Source organism: Zootoca vivipara, chromosome 1, assembly GCF_965207765.1.
Source record: "Zootoca vivipara chromosome 1, rZooViv2.hap1.1, whole genome shotgun sequence".
Classification (NCBI taxonomy): domain Eukaryota; kingdom Metazoa; phylum Chordata; class Lepidosauria; order Squamata; family Lacertidae; genus Zootoca; species Zootoca vivipara.
Genome location: NC_142582.1, coordinates 26,778,312 through 26,805,269, shown reverse-complemented (window position 1 = coordinate 26,805,269; position 26,958 = coordinate 26,778,312). Strand labels below are relative to the sequence as shown.

General features: G+C 43.1%; 1 protein-coding gene across 1 annotated transcript in view; it reads right to left on the bottom strand.

Annotated features, from left to right (window-relative positions):
- Positions 1–26,958, bottom strand: part of LOC118093501 (sodium channel protein type 2 subunit alpha) — a 63,294-nt gene that overhangs the window by 18,653 nt on the left and 17,683 nt on the right. Inside the window, 6 exon segments of the mRNA XM_088660948.1 lie at positions 10,259–10,744; positions 11,397–11,753; positions 12,523–12,696; positions 18,317–18,555; positions 20,654–20,786; positions 21,330–21,680. Coding sequence (XP_088517074.1) covers positions 10,259–10,744; positions 11,397–11,753; positions 12,523–12,696; positions 18,317–18,555; positions 20,654–20,786; positions 21,330–21,680 — 1,740 coding nt within the window.

Genomic DNA, 26,958 nt, shown 5'->3' with positions numbered 1-26,958 from the left:
TGTCAAAGGGAGGATTATGCATATATATTTCTGTTTCATATGAAAATACAAAAAGGAATTCTTTGAGCTGGAAACCTATGTGACCACATAAAGTAATTATTCATGCCCTCTTTGTAGTTGCTAATTACATGAATGGCATCATGTCTAACTTGGCCCTGATGGTGCAATTCCTTAAGTGGTGGTGAAGAGTGTGTAATTTTACTAATTTTGTGCTGTGTAGAAGCTGACTAAAACTGAGCTTTTACAGAATTACATCACTTGAGAATTTGAGCATGACATTTTTTTTATTAACCTGGTTGCATTTGCCGTTAGGCAAATTAAAAAACCAGGAAGAATTTTCCAATAGTTAGCTTGCCGAAACAAATTAAGTTTAAAATATGAGAATAAATATGAGAACCAAGATGATAGATTAAGTAGTAAAATCAACCATGCCTTTATACAAGTAAATAACCCACTCAGTCACTGGGTTTGAATGTTTAGGCTGCAGTCCTATTCAGACATTACACAAATGAGGAGGGGTGAGCAGAATTGCACATGGACAACTCATTCAGTATAAAGTCTGAACTAATGTGAGTAACAATATGTTTGTCAGAAAGTAAAATTCAGTGTTTGGTTACTTTCGTATTAGAACATTTCCAGCTACTTACTTTAACCGGGGGATGAAGAAACTGGGATTTGGGCTTTCACAACTGCCCATTGCAGAATTTTGCTTATGTCTGCAATCAAACTCAAATGCCATTGTTTTAAATTTGCAATGGCATATATGCCTAATGATATATATATTTGTATATCCCATAAACTGATTTCTCAGTTGGCATTACAGCAACACAATCTTTACCATGTGTCGTTTGTAAAATATATATAATGTGAATATACTTTACTTTATTCACTTTTTAAATTCAACATGATCATCCCCCAGCTGCTTGTGCTTCCTTCCTCTCCTTCCCCAGTTGGATAGGACTTAATAGCCAAACACAGCAGGAACAGCAGTTATTTCCTAACATATAAAACAAAACATACCTTGACTGTAAGAATGCTGATCCTACTTTAAGCAAGAAAGGAAGTTTTAAGAGCTCCTTTTGAATTAAGTCGCATTTCTTAACTAACACATATTTTTAAAGGCTCATTCCATCCTGTCAGTACAACTTCAAAGGCTACCTCAAAGAAAAATTAGGTCCAGTCGTGAATGACTCTGGGGTTGTGGTGCTCATTCGCTTTACAGGCCGAGGGAGCCGGTGTTTGTCCGCAGACAGCTTCCGGATCATGTGGTCAGCATGACTAAGCCGCTTCTGGCGAACCAGAGCAGCACACGGAAATGCCGTTTACCTTCCCGCCAGAGTGGTACCTATTTATCTACTAGCACTTTGATGTGCTTTCGAACTGCTAGGTGGGCAGGAGCTGGGACCGAACAATGGGAGCTCACCCCATCGCAGGGATTCGAATCGCCGACCTTCTGATCAGCAAGCCCTAGGCTCAGTGGTTTAGACCACAGCGCCACCTGCGTCCCTTCTTCAGCACATAGTGAAGAGGATTTGTGTTTCATTTAGTTGGGTAAATTGAAAGCAAAATGCCTCCCAACTTGAACAGCTATATATTAAACAAATCCATGTGTTATTTATCTGATATTACACAATTTAAATTAATCAAAATTGAAACCATTAACTTAGTGCAAAATCTGCAACCACCCAAACTGGTTTAGATGTAACACGATACCATGGTCACTGCTTCATGAATGAGCTATGGTGAATCTTGGGCTCATGCACTCCCCACTCCCTCCTCCTGTTCCTTTGCACCTGAAAGATCAGAAGCCTTTGCTTCTAGTTTTAAACAAACCACAGCTCCCTATGGCATCCATTAAAACTGTGGTGAGAACAAACCTTGATTTCAGTTTCTGTGTTGTTCTGAAAACACAGATGGAACAAACTATGGTTCCCTGAACTTGGATGTCACAGGGAACTGTGGTTAGTTCAACACTGAAAATTCCTGATAAGAAAGGTGAGAATTGTCAGATGGGAAGTTCACAAGCCTGAGGCATGCCACGACTCATCCGTAAAGTGGGGAATAATGATTCCTTGTTATCTATGAACCGGGTCAATGTGAGCATTATTTTTTTTACTGGCTACAGTGCATCCTTAAACGACAGAATCAGGCCCAAGTTTAAACATCTCTAATGATTCTAACAAATTATACCATTCATGCTACATTTAAAAGAATTAAAATCCTGACACCGTAATTTAAATTTAAAAGAACAAAATGAAATAGAAGTTGGCAGCAACAGGTATCTCTCCTCTGATGAGTATTCTTATTCAAACAAGCAAACTAGGAAAAACATCCTCATATAACTTATACCCGGGATGGGGATCCTGTGGCTTTCTAGATGTTGTTGAACTCCCAAAAGCTTCAGCCAGCATGTCCGATCATCAGGTGCATTGGGAGTTTGGGCAGCATTTGTTATGGGCACAGCTTCCCCATCCCTGACTTACACAAATACTTTTGCATATTTTTTAAAAAACGAACCATTCGACAAGATATTATCAGGCCATTTTCCATTAGAGACCTCTCAAAGCTCACCGCTGTGCACTACTAGGGAGGGAACATCATATTACCCGCAAGGAACACACTAGAAAGCATTTGTTGATGATGCAGCATTCCCAAGGCCTGAATCAGCAAAACAACATGCTTGACTAGAGCAGAAGCCTGTGCAATACTAGTGAAACTGCACCAAGAAAAGCAGAAACCCACCTTCTTCTTCTTTTAAAAAAACGATGTTATGGAAATAATAATAATAGGAATCATAAAACATTGGGTAGTACGCAGCAGTTATCATCTAAATAGGAGTACGGGGTAGGTAGCAATAGGACAACCAGTTTAGCAGCCTCTTTTGGATCTGAGCACAGCTCTTGATTTTTTTTTGCCCACAAAAGAATAATCAACACAAGCTTTGCCCAACAGCATGTTAGTGGGGCCCATTTCCATTGTTAAAAGCATTCACTTAAAACCTGGTCTTGCTCTCATTTGCTTTTTGCTGGACACTGTTTCAATGGGAGCAGGAGCAGGCCATCATACAAATGTTAAAAGCTTTACAAACCATTTCATGATTCAGGTGACAGTAAAATAAACAAAGGGATTCAGCCATTATAAATTATCAGGAATAAGTCAGCTTGAGATATGGTTTGAGCATTCTAAATTGCCCTGAGACTTGACAAACTCTCAGATAAATCATTATCAATTTCTTTTACAATTCAGTCACATTCTGGTTTTTTTTTTGTTGTTTTTTTAAAAAAAGGTTTTAGTTGCGTTGAGAGTAAGACAAAAATAAAAATGTTTCTCACCCCTTCAACCAAAGCCTCTTCCTGAACTGAAGCCTGGCAATATTTGTGTTTTATATTCCAAGAAAGCAGTCCTCAACAATTTGCTTAAAATTATTTCTTAATGTCTTTCTTAAGTTTACCAATAGCGCACTGATCAGGGTGGCCAGTTGTTGCATTGCCAAAAGATAGGATTTGTATAACTAAAAAAAGGAAAGTAAATCAATTTGCAAAAAATAATAATAATGGGTCTGACTCCCCCAAGAAAGCTCAACAACTTTGGTTAATCCAAAGGGTAGATCACTGCCAGTGTTATTATAGTGGGAGTAGATCGCAGTCTCCTGGAAGTTGGACATCCCTGGTCTAGGACAGGCATCCCCAAACTTCGTCCCTCCAGATGTTTTGGACTACAATTCCCATCTTCCCCTACCACTGGTCCTGTTAGCTAGGGATCATGGGAGTTGTAGGCCAAAACATCTGGAGGGCCGCAGTTTGGGGATGCCTGGTCTAGGAGAACGCATTGCATGAACTGGACCATTATGTAATGTGTTTCTCTACCTCTGATCCACATTAATGGTGGGCAGGAGGGAATTCACTCCCACAGTAAAAGATATGGCCAGATAATGGGGAACGTTGCTGTGGGGGATGCAGATCCCTGTAGCAGATGTAGTCTGTTTTGGACAGCAAACCACACAGAAAGGCATTCTGTGTGGTACCGCCTCCTAGCCCAGGAGTCTCATCAATATTTTTTTGCTTTTATTTGACCTGCCTGTTAGTGAACAGCAAAATGTCAATAATAGAATTAGTCACTTTATTTTGACTTTAATTTTTTTAAAAAATTGGCTATTACCTACTTTTGAGGATCAGAGAAGATTAAAACCTGAACAAACCAAGTTGTTTTTAAGAGTTCTAACTCATTTGTGAATAAGTGTGAAAGCTCAGTGGCTAGTACAAACTCCGCAATATTATAAGATCTTGTGATTTCATTATTTCCACAGCTTTCAGCATCTTATTGTTAAAGGCTAGTATGCACCCAACCATCTCTTCACTTGCTGCTTGCCTGGCAGCTGCCACTGAAACCTTCTGAATTGGAACAGCAATCATCACTCAGACTGCAGAAGTATCACTCTTTTTTTTTTTTGCTAAAACATCAACAAATGTTTGCTTTAAAAAAATTAAAGCAAATGTTCTGGGAATTTTGAAAGCATAAAATTGACTATAGAGCATTTTCTGAAGAACGAATATGAATTATTGGTTTGAATTTGGCATTTATTCTGTTTTACCACTATTAATATCCATGTGTCAAAATCAAATAATTGATCAGAAAACATGTACCCCTTTGGGTTTGTTTCTTTGTTTTAAATGCATTGTTTGATGAAGAGATTTATTATTATTATTATTATTATTATTATTATTATTATTTAAAAAATAAACAACAATAAGGGTACAATCCTGTAATCCCCGGGAGGTATCCCAGCAACCGTAGGATACAGAAGACGTCCCTCTCCAATGGCAGAGAGGAAGCAGGTTTGCCCTGGAACCTTCCTTGTGGTATCCATGGAAACCTCCACAACCCCCCCCTTCTGCTATTAATGCTCCAGCACAGATAGGGAGAGAAAATGGGTGGCTCAGGGCAGAGCCCAATACCACCTCTGACATGGGAGGGAAAATATGTCAGCCTGGGAGCTGGCATATTTATTTCCCTTCCAACCTCTCCACCTACTGCCTTGCTTGGTGCTAGATTGAGAGTGCTTTGGCTGTTCTTCCAACCATAGATTCTCCCTCCCCTATACAATTGCTCTGCCCATAACTACTTTTTTGCCTATAGTCTGTACCGAATCATAATATATATATATGAAAATCCTCAAACAAATTCTAGAGGAATTGTATTAGGTTTAGAGAACCTTGAAGGACAATACCTTGAAAGAACAGTTCAAGAAAGATGTGTATGTATATATATAGATAGAACAGAGAAACCCAGGAAGCAATTAAAATAGGAAATTATATTCATTTAACGTGTTGTCGTCCCCTTCTGAAGAAGACAGTATTAAATATGTGCCACATTTATAAGGGCTGAATCAAAAAGGGTTGTTTTTATTGTTTTTAAAAACTATGCATGCTCCCTTTTTCCCCCTTGGCCTTTGGAGAGTTCAACATTCTTGTCAGTTCATGATCCATCTTACAAAACCTATAGGTCATGCAGTAGCTATTGAACGGGCTTGATAATCAAATACATCTAGAAAAGTCATTAGCAGAATCAAAATGTATGTTGGGGTTGCCAATCTTGCCTGACCATGCTGTGATGTGTGAGTCACAGGACTCAGCAGAGAGCAGCTGTGCATGTCTAGACCGTCTTGCAATGGGCAGGGAAGGAAACATAGCTCGGTAGCATGCAGGCCAGTCAATATTCACCAGAAAGTGTGATTATGTATGTATAACTTGCTTAGGTAACCTGTGCAAGAGTGGCGGTACGTTGAATCTACCTGGTTAAAAAGGACCAGAGCTGCATTCTTGATTGCTCCTGCTTGGTTTTACCCCTGTGAGAAGTAAGAATGGCAGGCAATGAAGTTCATGATATAGTATCTCCAGTCTTTTGCTCTTTGGAGGCTAGCATTCAGACATGGCTTTAGTACATTTTCAGGAAGGAACAAAAAAGAGAGAAAGAGATCTAAAGATATAATTATCAAACTTGCAAAAAAAAGGTATATACAGATAACTGGCTGGTTGCAGAATTCAGTTTACATCCTTAAGAACCTTCTACATCAGGGCCAGGGAACCTGCAGCCTTCTAGATATTGTCAGGATCTAACTCCCATCATCGCCACCCAGCATGGCCAATGGTCAAGAATGGTGGGAGTTGTAGTCTAACAACAAGTGTCAGACCACAGATTCTCCACATGGTCTATCAGAGTAACAAGGATCACTATGAAGAAGGATTAGCAATAACAGCTACTTTATTTTGTTTCATGTGCTGGTGATGTAACGCCTACAGTTGTTAAACTATGTTAAGAGATCAGGAGAAGATCCTGGGATTATGTACCCCTCCTTCCTTCCTTCTGAAGCATGAGTCTGGACCCGCATTCAGCAGCTGGCATTGTAGGGATCAGTCGGAAGAACAGGACCACTGAACCAACTGCGGGCACTGGGCCTTCTTTCCCCCCACTTAAATTCACTCTTCCTCCCCAGGCAAGCCAGCTATGGCAAGGGAAAGTGCTGGTGTCAGGAGACTGAGTTTGAGAGCTCCTCCCCAAAGTTGACTGGAGCCAGCCCTTTGTGAACTTAAAGCTCAATATACACATGAGCGTTCAGAAGCAAGTCTCTCTGAGTTAAATTGGAATTTACTGCAAATAAGCACGCACAGGAACACAACTATTTAAGTGAAGTTCTTCATTCTAATGTGATAGGCAACTTGTTTTTTTGGGGGGGGAGTGGGAGACATCCTAGATTTCTATTACTTTGTTAAAGCAAGAACCACGATGCCCTTGTTCTGGAACATTTTGATCTGGCAAAACACCTTCTTCTGCAATGTGATCTCCCCTTTGTTAGGATTCCTATTTTAATCCAGAAATATATTAAGTGTCACTTGTTAAAAAATGGTCTGTCCATCAAGTGGTCTCTTGCACTACAGCCTAAATTAATGTATTATTTAGCACAAAGAGAAAAGGCTTATTCTCTTCTCCTTTCTGGTTTCTTAACCATTCTGCATTTTACACTGTAGTCAATAGCTTGCAGAAGGATCTGATGAACCAAAGACAGAAAAAAGATAGAAATGGCAAGAAGTTTGTTGTAACTGAGACCTCTACTGTTCCTTTTTTGAGGGAAGGGCTGTTGTTTCAGAATTTTTCTGCAAGGATGTCCTGGAGCTTCTCAGTTCGACAGGCTTCCCTTTGATCTTAATTATGAAAATTCCAGGGGAGGGGCCCGAGGAGTGAACGTGTGAAACTAAATGTGTCTCTTTCTATTGTATGAATCTTGGAAGTTATGCTCCTCCACAACCCTCAAAGTCCTGAGCCACACAACTGAAAAGAATAAAGCTACAGTTGCTTCTATTAAGGAGAAACACTTCCATTAGTTTTGGACACAGTTACGCTCCAATTTAAGATAAATAAAATTGCAAATTGCTAATTAAACATCAGTTTGAAAATAAATAAAACAAGCTACACAGGTATTCTCAGCCAGGTATTAGGAAACAAATATCCTTTAAAAAAATCAAAATCAAAACTACTAATAACAGATGTGTCATTGGGTAAGAAAATGAACCCAACTCTCAACCAATCAGTGAATTCATTTAACTATAGTACTTCAAGACCAGAACACTGAAGACCTAATGATGAGAAAAAGAATGATGGAGAGAATAGCCTAGAGGAAGAAATTGGGGGTGCACCTCTTATAAATGTTACATAACTTGTTAAGAAACCGCTACAAGAAATTATTGAGAACAGGAGAGAGAGAGAGAGAGAGCGCTGTAAGAGTAAATTATACAGCATACAAATGCACAAAAAGCATTTTTGACTTTGAAACTTAAAGGATAATCTTATTTTTTAAAAAAATGTCCAGTGCTTTCAGAACACACGATATAGAATTGCTGGTGAAAGTTTTAGCAACATTTAGTTGCTATTTGCACAACTGGCCATAAGAATTCCCCATTTTGGTGAGATTTTGTTGATTTTTTATTTACGTTATTTGCAAGTTTGATGCAAACCAATGCCTTAAAAGGAGACTTGGACCACATAGGCATTCGAACAGAGGAGTGTCCTCTGACAACGTTTCAAATAGAGGGCTGCCCCCTATAAAGTAGGATGTAGGCTTCATTTGGTTAGGCTTCATTTATGTTTTCTATTTAGCAATACCACACACTGAGATTCTTATCCCATTAGATAGCACTTTATGATAATGTTAGCAGATCATTTCTTTAGCCATTCTGACTCATGTTGGAATCAAATAAAAATTTTGATGTCAAGATGACCCACTGAATACAGCCAGCTCTAAAAAAATACCTGTCAATAATTATGCGTGTCACCAAACCACCAAGAATTTAATCAGTCAGTAGAAAAAACTACAGGTCCTGCATATAATAAGAATCAAGTCTATGGAAGCAAGAGATTGGGACGAAAAGAGATACTGATGTCTAAAATAGGAAATGCCATACTTTAAAGCTTTTCCCAATGAAAACCATACATTTCCAAGGCAAGATCACCTCAGAACCAAAATAGATATCCAGACTTTGTTTTTCTTGAATTTATGCCATTTTATTCCCTTCCATAAAATGTTTTGTTTGATTATATATCTTTTCTGGAGTACTCATAAAGGTAAAGGTAAAGGGACCCCTGACCATTAGGTCTAGTCGTGACCGACTCTGGGGTTGCGGCACTCATCTTGTGTTATTGGCCGAGGGAGCCGGCGTACAGCTTCCAGGTCATGTGGCCAGCATGAGAAAGCCGCTTCTGGCGAACCAGAGCAGCACACAGAAACGCCGTTTACCTTCCCGCTGTAGCGGTACCTATTTATCTACTTGCACATTGAGGTGCTTTCGAACTGCAAGGTTGGCAGGAGCTGGAACCGAGCAACGGGAGCTCACCCCGTCGTGGGGATTCAAACTGCTGACCTTCTGATCAGCAAGTCCTAGGCTCTGTGGTTTAACCCACAGCGCCACCCACAGTGTCACTCATATCAGTGACTAAATAATACTCAAGAACTTGAATACTTGCTGTTTCAGTAACACTCTATCAAATAAAATACTTCAAGGATTATTCAGCACAGCTGCAATCCAAAGTGCTTAGATGTACTTCATGGGAAGCACCTTGAAACGCCCCCAAGGTTAAGGGCCCCCAGAATGGCACTTCATTAGGTGTGAAGGGCGGCTACTCAAAACTAGCTCTCTCTCTCACCCACACATATTCATATGTGTGGATCAGACACTTTCTGTTTGCACATGGAAGGGTTTGGATCCTGGCCAGCCCATTCCTGTAGGCCTCTGCCTAGTGCGGTTTTCACCTTTTTTCACCTAGTGCGGTTTTCACCTTTTCTTTTAGGCTTCAGTGATAGTCTAACCAGTCATTTCCCATTAGCACGGATATGAGGGGAAGCAGGGCAGAGCTGGGGTTTTTTTTACATCTAAGTTCACGGTCTCTCCCCCCCCTCCCACTTTCATTCAGCTATTTAAATACCAACTTCCAGGGGAATGCTCTAAGGAACTTGAGGTGTGTGGCAAGGGGGCACCATTGATTCCAACTCCTCTACACCCTTTTTCCATTGGATGCTGCTGCTTAGTAAAAGTTAGGGAGCACTCTTCATGCAAGAGCACTTCTACCATTCAACCTGATGTTCTGTTGCTACTGCATAGCAGAGCATGAAAGGTGAGTTGCAAGACTCTCATGTGCTAGAGAACATGGGAACATAGGAACTTGTCTTATGCTGGCTATATTTCCATCTAGCTCAGCACTGTTGACACCAGGAATAAGTCCGCCAGGATTAAGCCAGCTCATAGGTTTGATGCAACCTTTAGGGTCTCCCCATTCAGCCCCCAGCCTTGCCCTTTCCCCCGATAAAGCTGGGGGGGGGAATCACCTCCTATTGGCTCTAGTAGGAGTCTATCCCCCCCCCAAGTTTTTAAATGATCTGTGAGGGAATTTTCAGGGTGGGCTCATAGCTGAGAAGGGACACTGACAGTCCCCTCCTCATGCACCACGACCCCCACACATTCAAAATTTCACAACATGGGAGAAATGTCACCATTATAAACCAAACACACACTTACAATAAGAAAGGAACTAATAAGCAGTAAGAAGGTTGCTATGAAGCAAAAACTGCCTAATCTTGCAGCACTGCTACATGTGCAGAGACATAAATATGACAATGCCAATAAAATACATTAAAATTATATTTTTCATCAGTTTTCAGCTTCATTTCACATGTGCTTTTGTATATATACGTGTGTATATAAAATCCTACCTCTTTGCCTTCTTCAATTTCAGATTCGCTGCTAAATTCCTCTGTATTTATATTTTCAAAATCCGACTCTCCAACTGCCATTGGTACAGTCACGGTAAGGCCTGGATTATTTATGAACGACATATAATCATTTTCATCAATAATGTATTTTTCCACACTGCTGCCCGTGCCCACACCACTTGTGGTTCCATTCCCATCTCTCAGGTAGTTAACATCTCTAGTTATTTCAACCATCATATGGTTGGAAATGTACATGTCTTTCTTGTTGCTTAGTTCTTCGAGCGCTTTGATATCCTCCATAGCTTTCTGCCTCCTAACAACGCCTTTTTCGACAACCTCTCGTAATTTTTTCTTTACATAATCTACTCCCTTCTGAATTCTTGCCACGGCAATCTGAAGATTGTTGATTTCGTTATCGTCATCAGTAGCAGCGAGGTTATCTGAACTAAAGGAGCTCAGAAGCAAGGCCAGAAAGAGGTTCAGTACCTAAAAGGTGGGGGAAAGAACAAAACCAAATAGGGTTTCTATTGTACAGAAAAAGAATATCAACAAAGGAGGAGGAGGAGGAGGAGGAGGAGGAGGAGGAGGAGGAGGAGGAGGAGGAGGAGGAGGAGGAGGAGGAGGAGGAGGAGGAGGAAGGAGACACACACAGTGGGCCAATCAATACACCGCTTTGTTTTAAAATGCAAGTTTCTCAGCCTATATCCTAGGTGCAGCTGCATTTTTTCTAAAACATAATGTGCACAGATAGAGAAGCACTTCTGTTCTGACACATAGTTTCTCCTCTGTTTTTCTCATGGCAAACTAGAATACCATATTTTCCTTCTGTGACCAACTTTTTCTTCTAAGAAAACTAGCCTTGTAAAACCATTCATGTTAATACCAGGCATCCCCAAACTTCGGCCCTCCAGATGTTTTGGACTACAATTCCCATCTTCCCCGACCACTGGTCCTGCTAGCTAGGGATCATGGGAGTTGTAGGCCAAAACATCTGGAGGGCCGCAGTTTGGGGATGCCTGTTAATACTATGCAAAGTTTAATAAGGACCCAGAGTCAAACTCTGGCCTAGTGATTTTTTTTCTACAAAACAGCAGTTATAGGGCATCCTAATACTTTTCAAAAAGCCTGATTTACATACCACGAGGTTTCCAATCACCATGACCAGCATGAACACAATGAGGCACATGGTTTGACCTGCAACTTCCATACAGTCCCACATGGTTTCTATCCATTCTCCACAAAGGACTCGGAACACGATCAAGAAAGAGTGGAAAAAGTCATTCATGTGCCAGCGCGGAAGCTCACAGTCTTCTGCAATCTTGCACACACATTCCTTGTAGCTTTTGCCAAACAGCTGCATGCCCACCACGGCAAAAATGAAGACAATGATGGCCAGAACCAAAGTCAGGTTTCCCAAAGCTCCCACAGAGTTGCCGATAATTTTGATCAGCATATTTAGCGTCGGCCAGGATTTTGCCAATTTGAAGACCCGGAGCTGGAAAACAAGAACAATATGGCGTTATCGTTACTACTCAAAATTCTTCTCCATGTGTTTTGTATTTTAGCTTCAGAAATGAAAACATAATACATTTGGTCGAAATTTAGAGAGAGAAGGAGGAACAAACTGCTTACAGTGGTACCTCGACTTACGAACGACTCGACAACCAAATTTTTCGACTTACAAATGGGGGTAATGGGCAGTTTTAGATAGGGATTTTTCGACTTACGAATTTTTAGATAGGGTTGCTTCGACTTACGAATTTTTCCGTTTCCAATGCATTCCTATGGGAAATCGCGTTTCCAATGGCGTTTTTCGACTTACGAATTTTTTTACTTACAAAGGTGCCTTCGGAACGGATTGAATTCGTAAGTCGAGGCTTATATACATTTAGTGGAATTTAGGAAATGAATGTGAAACAGGCCACATACTGAGCACTTATAACATCATTCACATATTTTTTTTCCATTGCAATTAGCATTTCTACAGTAGCCATCAGTTCACATTTGGTATTACGTGTCAAATCCTTTTGGAATGACATTTGTTCTATAGACTAGATTAAAGCATAAATTCAAGGAACATGGTGGAGTTACTAATCAGTTAACAAATTTCACAAGCGATACTAATTAAATTCAAAGCAGTAAAAAAAGTTTGATCTCGATTTCTTTCAAATACGCCGAAGCCAATACAGTATGCAGTTGTTGCATTCTGCCTATAAATACTGGAAAGTATGTGGAAACGTGTGTTGTACTGTTTGCACATTTACCAGTCTGAAGGATCTCAGGACTGACAACCCTTCCACGTTTGCAAGACCCAGCTCCATCAAACTCAGGCTGACAATGATGCCATCAAAAATGTTCCAGCCTTCTTGGAAATAGTAATAAGGATCCATGGCTATTATCTTGAGGACCATTTCTGCTGTGAAGATGCCAGTGAAGACCTAAGCGCAAGTATAATGAATTAGTTTACACTTCATTTGAGTTCTTTTAAATTAAGCTTGCCCAATTGCATGCTAAGTTTACATACCAAAACAAATTATTTGAAACGAAGTATAATGGATTCCTAAGGGGCTCACCACTTTAAAATGGTTGAGTTTAGGGTGGTGTTTCATTGCGCCATCCTGTGGAATGAATGCTAGAACAGCATTAGGATAGCAATCTCTATATATTATTCACATCCTGCTGCATTTCATATTCTGGAATGCTGTGATAGTAAAAATAGGGTGGCAGGTATTTTCAGGTAACATAGCAGAAAAATGCTCTTATCTTCGATATCCCTAACATTTGGGTCATTTTTAATACTTTTGCTTGAACTTTTCATTTCTGCGGAGACATTCTCCTGTCACTTCTGAAGCCCATTCAATTAACGTTTTTCTGTTAAAAACGAAACACTTAATTTTAATACGATTAATTTTAAATTATGTAGAAATAATCAAGGAATTTCATCGTAATTTCCTTTGGCTGAAAAGGAGAAGAAGGAAAAGGCTCATAATCAATTGCCAAGCTACAAAGCAGGCCACCAAATACTAGTAAATTAACTTCCTTTGGATGGAAACCAACAAAATGAGGTTAAGAGATTAAGAGAGTAAAAGACTTGAGGTTTTTAAACGAGTACCAGCAGGGAGGACCTTATGAACCAGCACTCGTCCCTAATTAAAGTTAATACAGTATGAAGACTGCTTCGGATGGGAGTACCCTGCAGTGTGTACCTGTTTCCCACATATGTTTTAAAACAAGTGATCGGGAACACAAATATTTTATTGTTACCACAAACTCCAGCTTGCTAAGAGTGCTAAGAATTGTAGGTGTGTGAGAGTTCCCGGGGTTCTTGGAGGAAGCAATGTGTGGATGTGATCAGTGTTTCTGTGCAAGTGCCTCTGGAATATGAACCTAGCAATTCTGTGACACTCACACGAGGTCCACTGGCCTTTGGGAACCAGCCCTAAATTAACTGGAAAAATAGGTGGATTGCAAGGTTAAAGTCACACCTCACATGCTGAAGTAAATGGTCTGAGTACTGTAGTCTGTTTCGATTTTCTGCACCGCTCACTTGCGCCTGCACTCTAAGATATCCACAACGGGGATTTAAGAATACTTTTGATGGCCCCCCTGGAACACCTTATGTGTAAACTGACTTGAAACTGCCTTGAAGCTGATAAATCAATTGTAATAAAGATAACAGAAAAGGGTGGAACATAATACAGTATGCATAGATGGCATAGAATCATAGAGTTGGAAGAGACCACAAGGGCCATCCAGTCCAACCCCCTGCCAAGCAGGAAACACCATCAAAGCATTCTTGACATATGCCTGTCAAGCCTCTGATTAAAGACCTCCAAAGAAGGAGACTCCACCACACTTCTTGGTAGCAAATTCCACTGCCGAACAGCTCTTACTGTCCGGAAGTTCTTCCTAATGTTTAGGTGGAGTCTTCTTTCTCGTAGTTTGAATCCATTGCTCCGTGTCCGCTTCTCTAGAGCAGCAGAAAACAACCTTTCTCCCTCCTCTATATGACATCCTTTTATATATTTGAACATGGCTATCATATCACCCCTTAACCTTCTCTTCTCCAGGCTAAACATACCCAGCTCCCTAAGCCGTTTCTCATAAGGCATCATTTCCAGGCCTTTGACCATTTTTGTTGCCCTCTTCTGGACATGATCTAATTATATCTGGCACTTAGGGCACCAGCCAAATGTGCTGTTCTTATGCATTCAGCACCTCTAAATCAGTAGGTCATTCGCTGGAACTTGAACAGTGTTACGAATAGAATATTTCTTCTATTTGGATTCATATTTCATATTAAAAGCTGATATAGTTTCATGTTCTAGTAAAATGAAAGGCCCATAAAGGTATAATTTCTGTCTGGGGACGTGAGGACATCAATGGGGACTTTTAGGTCAGGCACTGATATATTAGAATTAATTTGGATTAGCAGAATGCTACTGTTAAATATTCCACCACCACCACCACCACACTACTAAAGTGGCAACATTATTATGATGGGGTTTTTCTTTTCTTTTTTTAAAGCACTTTTTGAAATATTAGGTTCCTAAGTAATTTGTTTTACTGAACAAAGGTAATGAGATGGCAATGTGATCTTAAAACTTTTCAGCGTTACAGACAATTCTGCGCTGGAACAATGGCGGCACGACTAAATCAGCTTGTGAAAAAATTATATAGGCTAAGCCTAAGTGTTGCTCCACAAATGATCTCTGCAAAGCAGCTTAGATTACATGGGCTAAGATTCTGTAATATTGTCAAATAACATGCGTAATCGCATTTTCATTAATGAGAGCCTAAAGAAGCGGAGGTAATAGGGGTGGGATGCAAAGAGTCATCTGTTTAAGAGCTTTGCATAGTCATTTCCCACTAGTCTTCCCATTGGTTTTCCTAAGGAGACCCACACCTGTGGAATTAGGATGGTGATTATTCTTTTTAACAAACACAGTGCAATCAAACTTTAAAAAGCACTTAACACTTTGGTTAACAGCAGTGAATTTTAGGGCATTAGCAACTAGTTTCCTTTATTGTGCATAGCTTCATTTTCAAGTGAAAGGCAGTGACAAGTTTGAAGTAGATATTTCTAGTTACCGACAAGCACGGCTTTTTTTTGCAGCCGAAACTCACCGGAACTCTCAGGTGGGCAGCATTATAGGAGAACAAGGGAGCTGTTCATGGTGAGTTTGGGCACCTCTTTTTTTCAGAAAAGTAGCACTGCCCACAAGCATTTCCTTTATCTGGTGGGACAGGAGTGGTGTGTCTAGTGGGGCGAAACCACGGCAATAGTGCCCCTCCCCCAGTACTTTGTTTCTAGGCAAAAAGGTGCCAGAACACACCTCCCTCAGAAGACCCAGCTCAAAGGCAATCTTTTTGAGCTGGGGGGATGCACCCTCTTGCCAGCCAGAAGCTTGTTGAGGCTGCTCAGCTGAGGCAAGGGGGAGCTCCTCCCTCAGCAGGGTGGGGCTTTGCTCAGCTGAGGCAAGGAGGGGCTTCCACGCTTCAGTTGAGCTGCTTAACGAGCTCCTCCCTCAGCAGCATGGGGCCTTGCTCAGCTGAGGCAGGGAGGGGCTTCTTAACGAGCTCCTCCCTCAGCAGCATGGGGCTTTGTTCAGCTGAGGCATGGAGGGGCTTCCACGCTTCAGTTGAGCTGCTTAACGAGCTCCTCCCTCAGCAGCATGGGGCCTTGCTCAGCTGAGGCAGGGAGGGGCTTCTTAACGAGCTCCTCCCACAGCAGCATGGGGCTTTGTTCAGCTGAGGCATGGAGGGGCTTCCACGCTTCAGTTGAGCTGCTTAACGAGCTCCTCCCTCAGCAGCGTGGGGCCTTGCTCATCAGAGGCAGGGAGGGGCTTCTTAACGAGCTCCTCCCTCAGCAGCGTGGGGCCTTGCTCAGCTGAGGCATGGAAGGGCTTCCACGCTTCAGTTGAGCTGCTTAACGAGCTCCTCCCTCAGCAGCGTGGGGCCTTGCTCATCAGAGGTAGGGAGGGGCTTCTTAACGAGCTCCTCCCTCAGCAGTGTGGAATCTTGCTCAGCTGAGGCATGGAAGGGCTTCCACGCTTCAGTTGAGCTGCCTAACGAGCTCCTCCATCAGCAGGGTGGGGCCTTGCTCAGCTGAGGCAGGGAGGGGCTTCTTAACAAGCTCCTCCCTCAGCAGCATGGGGCCTTGCTCAGCCGAGGCATGGAGGGGCTTCCACGCTTCAGTTGAGCTGCTTAACGAGCTCCTCCCTCAGCAGCGTGGGGCCTTGCTCATCAGAGGCAGGGAGGGGCTTCTTAACGAGCTCCTCCCTCAGCAGCGTGGGGCCTTGCTCAGCTGAGGCATGGAAGGGCTTCCACGCTTCAGTTGAGCTGCTTAACGAGCTCCTCCCTCAGCAGCATGGGGCCTTGCTCAGCTGAGGCAGGGAGGGGCTTCTTAACGAGCTCCTCCCTCAGCAGCATGGGGCTTTGTTCAGCTGAGGCATGGAGGGGCTTCCACGCTTCAGTTGAGCTGCTTAACGAGCTCCTCCCTCAGCAGCATGGGGCCTTGCTCAGCTGAGGCAGGGAGGGGCTTCTTAACGAGCTCCTCCCACAGCAGCATGGGGCTTTGTTCAGCTGAGGCATGGAGGGGCTTCCACGCTTCAGTTGAGCTGCTTAACGAGCTCCTCCCTCAGCAGCATGGGGCCTTGCTCAGCTGAGGCAGGGAGGGGCTTCTTAACGAGCTCCTCCCACAGCAGCATGGGGCTTTGTTCAGCTGAGGCATGGAGGGGCTTCCACGCTTCAGTTGAGCTGCTTAACGAGCTCCTCCCTCAGCAGCGTGGGGCCTTGCTCATCAGAGGCAGGGAGGGGCTTCTTAACGAGCTCCTCCCTCAGCAGCGTGGGGCCTTGCTCAGCTGAGGCATGGAAGGGCTTCCACGCTTCAGTGGAGCTGCTTAACGAGCTCCTCCCTCAGCAGCGTGGGGCCTTGCTCATCAGAGGTAGGGAGGGGCTTCTTAACGAGCTCCTCCCTCAGCAGTGTGGAATCTTGCTCAGCTGAGGCATGGAAGGGCTTCCACGCTTCAGTTGAGCTGCCTAACGAGCTCCTCCATCAGCAGGGTGGGGCCTTGCTCAGCTGAGGCAGGGAGGGGCTTCTTAACAAGCTCCTCCCTCAGCAGCATGGGGCCTTGCTCAGCCGAGGCATGGAGGGGCTTCCACGCTTCAGTTGAGCTGCTTAACGAGCTCCTCCCTCAGCAGCGTGGGGCCTTGCTCATCAGAGGCAGGGAGGGGCTTCTTAACGAGCTCCTCCCTCAGCAGCGTGGGGCCTTGCTCAGCTGAGGCATGGAAGGGCTTCCACGCTTCAGTTGAGCTGCTTAACGAGCTCCTCCCTCAGCAGCGTGGGGCCTTGCTCATCAGAGGTAGGGAGGGGCTTCTTAATGAGCTCCTCCCTCAGCAGTGTGGAATCTTGCTCAGCTGAGGCATGGAGGGGCTTCCACGCTTCAGTTGAGCTGCCTAACGAGCTGGAAGAGCATGGGGGCTTCCTCAGTTGAGGCGTGGCTTTCCCACATGCCAGCTGTTAGCTAGGAGGCTGAAGGGCCTCAGCAAAGCCCCGCTGCATCTCTGGCTCGTGAGGAGACCCTCTCTGGAGTACATAGAGAATGTCCTGTTTGGGCTCCGGAGTGGGTCTCCTCATGAGGTGCAGTGGGACTTTGCTGAGAGGGGCAAAGTCCCCACTTTCGGGGCCACCTGAGGGGTTCATCAAGAGAGCCTGAAAATCTAGCCCTTTCCTCCAGGGGATTAAACCTGATAGTCGTGGAGCAGGACTTTTTCAGCAGGTTTGCTAAATAACTTTCATCAGAGAAACCCAGTGTTCCTCATCATTGATCTTATTTTAGATGCCACTGAAAAATCTCCCCTGTTACTCAGAAAATTTCTTCAAGATGGTGCTGCATTTCTGGTTTCTGTGCATCTGGATGCTGGTACATTCTACTGCTTTTTACTCAGCTTCTCTTTTTAATTGAGTTACATTTCAAAAATTCTTGTATACCGCATTGTACATTGCCTTAAAGATTCCTATTATAAGATCATGTGAATAAATAATTGTTCACGTACCAGGTTTCCAACATAAAGGACATGGTTGAAATAGGGAGTCATGGGATAATGCTCCATAGCCATGAACAGCGTATTCAAAACAATGCAGATGGTGATAGCAAGGTCAACAAATGGATCCATCACTATCAAATTCATGATGTGCTTCACTTTTAGCCAAGGAGGCCAGCAATCCCAGATCAAGAATGTGTTTGCAAATCTATACCAGCATGGCGGACACTTCTGTCTGGATTCTTCAAGTTCTGGAGAAAGATTTTATAGGCAAGATATTGGTTAAAAACATAAAAAATAAATCACCTTTCTGCAATGAACAGCCAGAACTATACATTACATAGGTATATGTAAAATAAAAAAATTCCTTCAGTAGCACCTTAAAGACCAACTAAGTTTTTGTTTTGGTATGAGCTTTCGTGTGCATGCACACTTCTTCAGTGTATCTGAAGAAGTGTGCATGCACACGAAAGCTCATACCAATACAAAAACTTAGTTGGTCTTTAAGGTGCTACTGAAGGAATTTTTTTTATTTTACTTCGACCCAGACCAACACGGCTACCTACCTGTAACCATAGGTATATGTAGAGGAATAGGTATATGTAGAGGAATAAGTCTATGTAGATACTTTTAAAAAGTCAAAACTACATATATAAACATGAAGACTCTCTTCATAGTTGCATGTGTTTATTATGACTATCATTATTTATTCATTTATTAAATGCTTTGGTGCCATTTTCAAACATAAGTCACACCCACACCACACCATTTAAAGCATGTGGCTTTTTCCTAGGGCTTTTTTTCAGCTGCAACTCACCAAATCTCAGTTCCGGCACCTCTCAGGTGGGCGCCATTGCCATTCTAAGAGAATGAGGGAGGTGAGTTCCAGCACCTCTTTTTCTAGAAAAATAGCACTGCTCTCTTTTCGCCCTCCACCCCCCACCCTACCCCAAATCCTGGGAACGGTAGGTTAACCCATTGCAGAGTTATGATTTCCAGCACCTTAAACAAACTCCAGTTGCCAGGATTATTTGGCGTAAGCAATGTGTTTTAATGTATGGCACGGATGTGCTTCATGCAGAACGGCATACTGCAGTATTTGTTTTGACAGGTTTTATAAGTGAAGACAGTTGGGCTGGGCCAAATTTCACCTGGCCATTTGCTCCTTATGCCAGGTTAATTACAGTGTACTTTGCTTCCGATGTAAACAGGTAAAAAATCAACACGATCAAGATAGAAAGGCAAGATAGACAACATTGTGCACAAGGCTGGCCCAGCAAAACAGAAAATACTGCCTTGGCTGCCTGCTCCATGCCCACCCACCACTGCTGCAGCCGCCGCAGAGGAGGCAGTGGCAGCAGGCATGCATGAAGGAGGAGGAGGAGGAGGAGGAGAAGGGCAGCAGCAAAGGGGGAGGCCAAGTGCACAGGAGGAGGAGGAGGAGGCACCATAGCAAGCAGGATCTGCCGCCTGAGACAATTGGCTCACCTTGCCATATAGGTGAGCTGGCCCTGATTGTGCACTCTATTCTATATTCCCCTCTATACAATTCACCTAGGAATAGATTCCTCTTTTCATTTCAGAGTTTTCTAGAAGGTCAAGCCGATTAATACAAAATTAGATGGTTGCTGGCTGATGTTAGCAAGTTTGTTAGCTAAAAATGAAAATGTTGTTGTTGTCGTTTGGTCGTGTTCGACTCTTCATGACGCCGACTCTTCGTGAGAATGTTACAGGATACTTAATTTTTTAAAAAAAACAACTATCAATGATTTATCATTTTAAGTTTTGATTATTTATAATTCCAAAACTTGATGCTTTTACTTACCCTTGTATTGTGGTTGTTTTGTGAATTACATTGTAATGGGTGTTGCCCACAAACAATAAAGATCTGACTGGCATGTACACAAGGCTGCAATTGTCTTCCCTTGGTTTGCCCACCAATGCCATTTTGAGGCATTAGCACTTACAGGTAGATGAGGCACTAGTTTTGGTACAAACTAATTGCTTCTCATGCCACCAAGAACAGGAAGATTCCTTTCTTCTTTGGTGCATCAGAAATACCAGTTACCCAGGAAGGCCAGGCATGCCATCATTAGAGAGGATGCAAAAATCACCTGAAAACCATTTTAACAGCTGCCTGAGAGGGAGGTGGAAATAAAATTAGGGAATTTTACAAGGGCTGGACCAACTTGATTCACTCTAAGCAATGGAAATGCTCAATGAACACCTAAAGGTTCAGCATTTAACAATGCTTACTTTCCACTGTAATAGAAGTGGCCCTCTTTTAAGAGTGTGATTTCAGTAGAATACATGGCCAAACATATTCCTGCCCCCCCCCCAACCCAGTACCTTCCATGGTGTTTGTGAGTATACTGGCTATACTCATGGCTCTTTGTCTTGCTGCAGATTCTTCCATCAACTCCATTGAAATCTGGTAAGAGCTCAATCTTCTTTTTCTTATTTCTGTTTCGGTGGTGGTACCCTGAAAATACAATTGTGGTCAATATAATTCCAGGAACTCAAGCCATACGCTATATGCAGTAAATGTGACCCCCAACATATATGATCACACAAAGATCTGAGGTTTTTTGGTGGTGTCTGATCAATACGCATAACTTCGCATGTGCTTTAGTGGTGGTGGTAGCAATCTGGGAAAACCAGAGGCAGTGTACACAAACATCAAAGTGTAAGGCAGGGATGGGGAAACCTGGTTCACATTCCATTGTGGGCTACCACCTGACGGCACATGCAATGAATGCAATTTTTGCCTTTGCCCCAGTAGGCTACTTTCTAAATACACCCCTCTCTATCTCCAAACAAGCATGATTAAGAGTTCATGGGCACATTCAAGGCAGGAAAGAAACTCGGGGGGGGGGGAATGAATCAGTGGTAGGTGTGGCCTGGAGAGAGTTCTGAGGGCCAGACAGAGTTGTTCATTCAGCCCCTGAGCTCAAGGTCTCCCACCGGGGGTCTAAGACATAAGAAACATGCCAGATGCGACAGAGTGGAATAGGAAGCTTCTCACCTCTAGCAGAAGCTGCCCAGTAGGTGAAATGAGCCCAGGAGGTCCTCCCACCAAGGAAACAACGCCATTGCAATCCACGGTGCTGTGCATCTTCCCGTTCGCCGGAATCGTTGGCACCATCTTTGATGACAGGCTCGTCTGGCTGGTATTGCTGTTGCGGCGTTCGCTGTTGTGTCTGTTTGGGACGAAGAGAGAGTCCCTTCTGCTCTCGTTGTCCTCAAGGGTGCTGTGCTCATCATCGGCAAAGTCGTTTTCCGATCCTATGTCCTTTGCTCGGCCTCTGAAGCTGAAAATGCTTGTTCTGCTGTTGCGCCTCGGAGAAAACAAGGAGCCGCGAAGGCTCAACAAAGACTGTAAGAGGGATTGGGGGAGGGGAAGAGGGGAACCAAGAACACAGTTTGTATTCGGAACCACTCGTGGGTTGTTGTTGTTTTAATTGCTGTTGACTAATAATAATAATAATAATAATAATAATATTTATTATCCTTATCACCTTATGTACTCAAGTAAATAGTGCTTTGGTCCAACCATGCAAGTTTAATCAATTAAAACTATGAGATGTGATACCAGAATTGTGGCTACAAGTCTCAGGATACTCAACTTGACTTATTTTTCCATAGACCCATATCTCCCCTGGTCTTGGGGAGGATGCTAGCTCAGGCAGGTAGGAGAGCTTTGCCTGCAGAAGTTTTAATCCCTGGAACCTTAATAGTGGGGTAGGAGAGCTGGGGGGGGGGAATCACACCTGGCAACCAATGTACCCTCTTTGGTTTCAGAAATTTCATGGGTAAAGGTAAAGATAAAGGGACCCCTGACCATTAGGTCCAGTCGTGACCGACTGGGGTTGCGGCGCTCATCTTGCTTTATTGGCTGAGGGAGCCGGCGTATAGCTTCCAGGTCATGTGGCCAGCATGACAAAGCCGCTTCTGGCGAACCAGAGCAGCACACAGAAAAGCTGTTTACCCTCCCGCTGTAGCGGTACCTATTTATCTACTTGCACTTTGAGGTGCTTTCAAACTGCTAGGTGGGCAGGAGCTGGGACCAAGCAACGGGAGCTCACCCCATCGTGGGGATTCGAACCGCCGACCTTCTGATCGGCAAGCCCTAGGCTCTGTGGTTTAACCCACACTGCCACCCGTGTCCAAAATGAGTCCAAAAAGCCTGGCACACGAATTTTCACTGCCCTCTGGCAGCTATGACGAGGCTTAGTTTGTTCAGAATTGAGTATACACTTTCAGAGTTCACACTAAATATATTAGTGTTCATAGATGGGCCATAGATGGACCAATGACTCAGTATAAGGGGACTTCTGTGTTCCTATTTAAGTTTTAGCACCCATTTACACAGCCCAGGCTTACTTGTTCTTCTCTAACCCATTATGCAAGGCAACATTGTTAGGCAAAATCCCCTCAACCATTTAATTAAACATAGCCATGACCCACCCTGCATTTTCCTCAAGGGGGATCTTTCACACACTAGTAGATGCTTCCGAAGGCAAAAGGAAGCATATTAAGTAGGCGGCTGTTGCTTACTGCTTTGGGGGAAGCCCAATGGCTAAATCCATTTAACTAGAGATCTATTAATCCACCATTTATTAATCATACTGTCTCATCAATTAATGCTTTCAAGCAACATCCAGGAGCCACAAGAGACCTGAAGATGGTAACTTTGCCACTGAGAGAAGGGGGGGGGATCCATTTTTGCTGGCCACGCTTTTATTTAATTGCACAACAAGAAACTCCTTAATGGAATCTTTTACTCCCTCTCTGCATATTTCATTAGCAGTACTCATGAATAAATAAAGTCATCACTAGTACTGGGATGGGGGGGAGGAGAGACAATCCTTCTGTTAATATTTATTACTCCTGCTTCTGAATATGCTTTCTGATCTGTTGTTGTTGTTGTTGTTGTTTAGTCGTTTAGTCGTGTCCGACTCTTCGTGACCCCATGGACCATAGCACGCCAGGCACTCCTGTCTTGCACTGCCTCCCGCAGTTTCGTCAAACTCATGTTTGTAGCTTCGAGAACACTGTCCAACCATCTTGTCCTCTGTCGTCCCCTTCTCCTAGTGCCCTCAATCTTTCCCAACATCAGGGTCTTTTCCAAGGATTCTTCTCTTCTCATGAGGTGGCCAAAGTATTGGAGCCTCAGCTTCACGATCTGTCCTTCCAGGGAGCACTCAGGGCTGATTTCCTTAAGAATGGATAGGTTTGATCTTCTTGCAGTCCATGGGACTCTCAAGAGTCTCCTCCAGCACCATAATTCAAAAGCATCAATTCTTCGGCGATCAGCCTTCTTTATGGTCCAGCTCTCACTTCCATACATCACTACTGGGAAAACCATAGCTTGAACTATACGGACCTTTGTCGGAAAGGTGATGTCTCTGCTTTTTAAGATGCTGTCTAGGTTTGTCATTGCTTTTCTCCCAAGAAGCAGGCGTCTTTTAATTTCGTGACTGCTGTCACCATCTGCAGTGATCAAGGAGCCCAAGAAAGTAAAATCTCTCACTGCCTCCATTTCTTCCCCTTCTATTTGCCAGGAGGTGATGGGACCAGTGGCCATGATCTTGGTTTTTTTGATGTTGAGCTTCAGACCATATTTTGCGCTCTCCTCTTTCACCCTCATTAAAAGGTTCTTTAATTCCTCCTCGCTTTCTGCCATCAAGGTTGTGTCATCTGCATATCTGAGGTTGTTGATATTTCTTCTGGCAATCTTAATTCCGGCTTGGGATTCATCTAGTCCAGCCTTTCGCATGATGAATTCTGCATATAAGTTAAATAAGCAGGGAGACAATATACAACCTTGTCGTACTCCTTTCCCAATTTTGAACCAATCAGTTGTTCCATATCCAGTTCTAACTGTAGCTTCTTGTCCCACATAGAGATTTCTCAGGAGACAGATGAGGTGATCAGGCACTCCCATTTCTTTAAGAACTTGCCATAGTTTGCTGTGGTCGACACAGTCAAAGGCTTTTGCATAGTCAATGAAGCAGAAGTAGACGTTTTTCTGGAACTCTCTAGCTTTCTCCATAATCCAGCGCATGTTTGCTATTTGGTCTCTGGTTCCTCTGCCCTTTCGAAATCCAGCTTGCACTTCTGGGAGTTCTCGATCCACATACTGCCTAAGCCTGCCTTGTAGAATTTTAAGCATAACCTTGCTAGCGTGTGAAATGAGCGCAATTGTGCGGTAGTTGGAGCATTCTTTGGCACTGCCCTTCTTTGGAATTGGGATGTAGACTGATCTTCTCCAATCCTCTGGCCATTGCTGAGTTTTCCAAACTTGCTGGCATATTGGGTGTAGCACCTTAACAGCATCATCTTTTAAAATTTTAAATAGTTCAGCTGGAATATCATCACTTCCACTGGCCTTGTTATTAGCAGTGCTTTCTAAGGCCCATTTGACTTCACTCTCCAAGATGTCTGGCTCAAGGTCAGCAACCACACTACCTGGGGTGTACGAGACCTCCATATCTTTCTGGTATAATTCCTCTGTGTATTCTTGCCACCTCTTCTTGATGTCTTCTGCTTCTGTTAGGTCCTTACCACTTTTGTCCTTGATTATGGTAATCTTTGTACGAAATGTTCCTTTCATATCTCCAATTTTCTTGAACAGATCTCTGGTTTTCCCCATTCTATTGTTTTCCTCTATTTCTTTGCATTGCTCATTTAAGAAGACCCTCGTCTCTCCTTGCTGTTTTTTGGAAATCTGCATTCAGTTTCCTGTATCTTTCCCTATCTCCCTTGCATTTTGCTTGCCTCCTCTCCTCCGCTATTTGTAAGGCCTCGTTGGACAGCCATTTTGCTTTCTTGCATTTCCTTTTCCTTGGGATGGTTTTCGTTGCTGCCTCCTGTATAATGTTACGAGCCTCCATCCATAGTTCTTCAGGCACTCTGTCCACCAAATCTAAATCCTTAAACCTGTTCCTCACTTCCAATGTGTATTCATAAGGGATTTGATTCAGATTGTATCTTACTGGCCCTGTGGTTTTTCCTACTTTCTTCAGTTTAAGCTGGAATTTTGCTATAAGAAGCTGATGATCTGAGTTACAGTCAGCTCCAGGTCTTGTTTTTGCTGACTGTATAGAGCTTCTCCATCTTTGGCTGCAGAGAATATAATCAATCTGATTTCGATGCTGCCCATTTGGTGATATCCATGTGTAGAGTCGTCTCTTGTGTTGTTGAAAGAGAGTGTTTGTGATGACCAGCTTGTTCTCTTGACAGAACTCTATTAGCCTTTGCCCTGCTTCATTTTGAACTCCAAGGCCAAACTTGCCAGTTGTTCCTTTTATCTCTTGATTCCCTACTTTAGCATTCCAATCCCCTGTAATGAGAAGAACATCCTTCTTTGGTGTCATTTCTAGAAGTTGTTGTAGGTCTTCATAGAATTGGTCAATTTCACTTTCTTCAGCACCGGTAGTTGGTGCATAAACTTGGATTACTGTGATGTTAAAAGGTCTGCCTTGGATTTGTATCGAGATCATTCTGTCATTTTTGAGATTGCATCCCATTACAGCTTTTGCCACTCTTTTGTTGACTATGAGGGCCACTCCATTTCTTCTACAGGATTCTTGCCCACAGTAGTAGATATGATAGTCACCCGAACTGAATTCGCCCATTCCCTTCCATTTTAGTTCACTGATGCCCAGGATGTCGATATTTATTCTTGTCATCTCATTTTTGACCACATCCAGCTTACCTCCACTCATGGTTCTTACATTCCAGGTTCCTATGCAATATTTTTCTTTGCAGCATCGGACTTTCCTTTCGCTTCCAGGCATATCCGCAACTGAGCGTCCTTTCGGCTTTGGCCCAGCCGCTTCATCAGCTCTGAATCTACTTGTACTTGTCCTCCGCTCTTCCTCAGTAGCATGTTGGACGCCTTCCGACCTGAGGGGCTCATCTTCCAGCGTCATAACTTTTATATGCCTGTTGTCTTTGTCCATGGAGTTTTCTTGGCAGGGATACTGGAGTGGCTTGCCAGTTCCTTCTCCAGGTGGATCACGTTTAGTCAAAACTCTCCACTATGACCTGTCCATCTTGGGTGGCCCTGCATGGCATAGCTCATAGCTTCTCTGAGTTATTCAAGCCCCTTCGCCACGACAAGGCATTGATCCATGAAGGGGCTTTCTGATCTAGTTACTTTAAACTTCCAGTAATCCCTGGACTAGTCTGATTGATTTTCCTATTGGTTCTAAAGATACTCTGAAATACATGGTTTGAAATTCCTGGCTTAGCAACTTTTATTTTAAACCACCATTATCTGCGTTACAACATTTCACATGTAAATTTCACATGGTGGTTAAGATGGAGATAAACCCTTTTATGGTATTTTGTTCTGCATATGTTTTTAACATGTTTTATTTTATTTTTGCTATTTGATCTTTTTTTTTTTACTGTAAATTGCTTCAGGACTTCGGTAGTGGCAAGTTTTAGAAATAAATGTATAACACCTACACCTAAGTCTTAGGATCATGTAGCCCCCCACTCCCTGTTCCCCCAACAATACATTCAGTACTGGAATGAAAGGTAGGACTCCCACAATGGGGTCACTTTGGTGGGGAGGGGGCAGCCTTTTGCCTCCACCTGCTATTTGTCCTCAAATGTAAATATTCACTTATATGGGAGAAAGT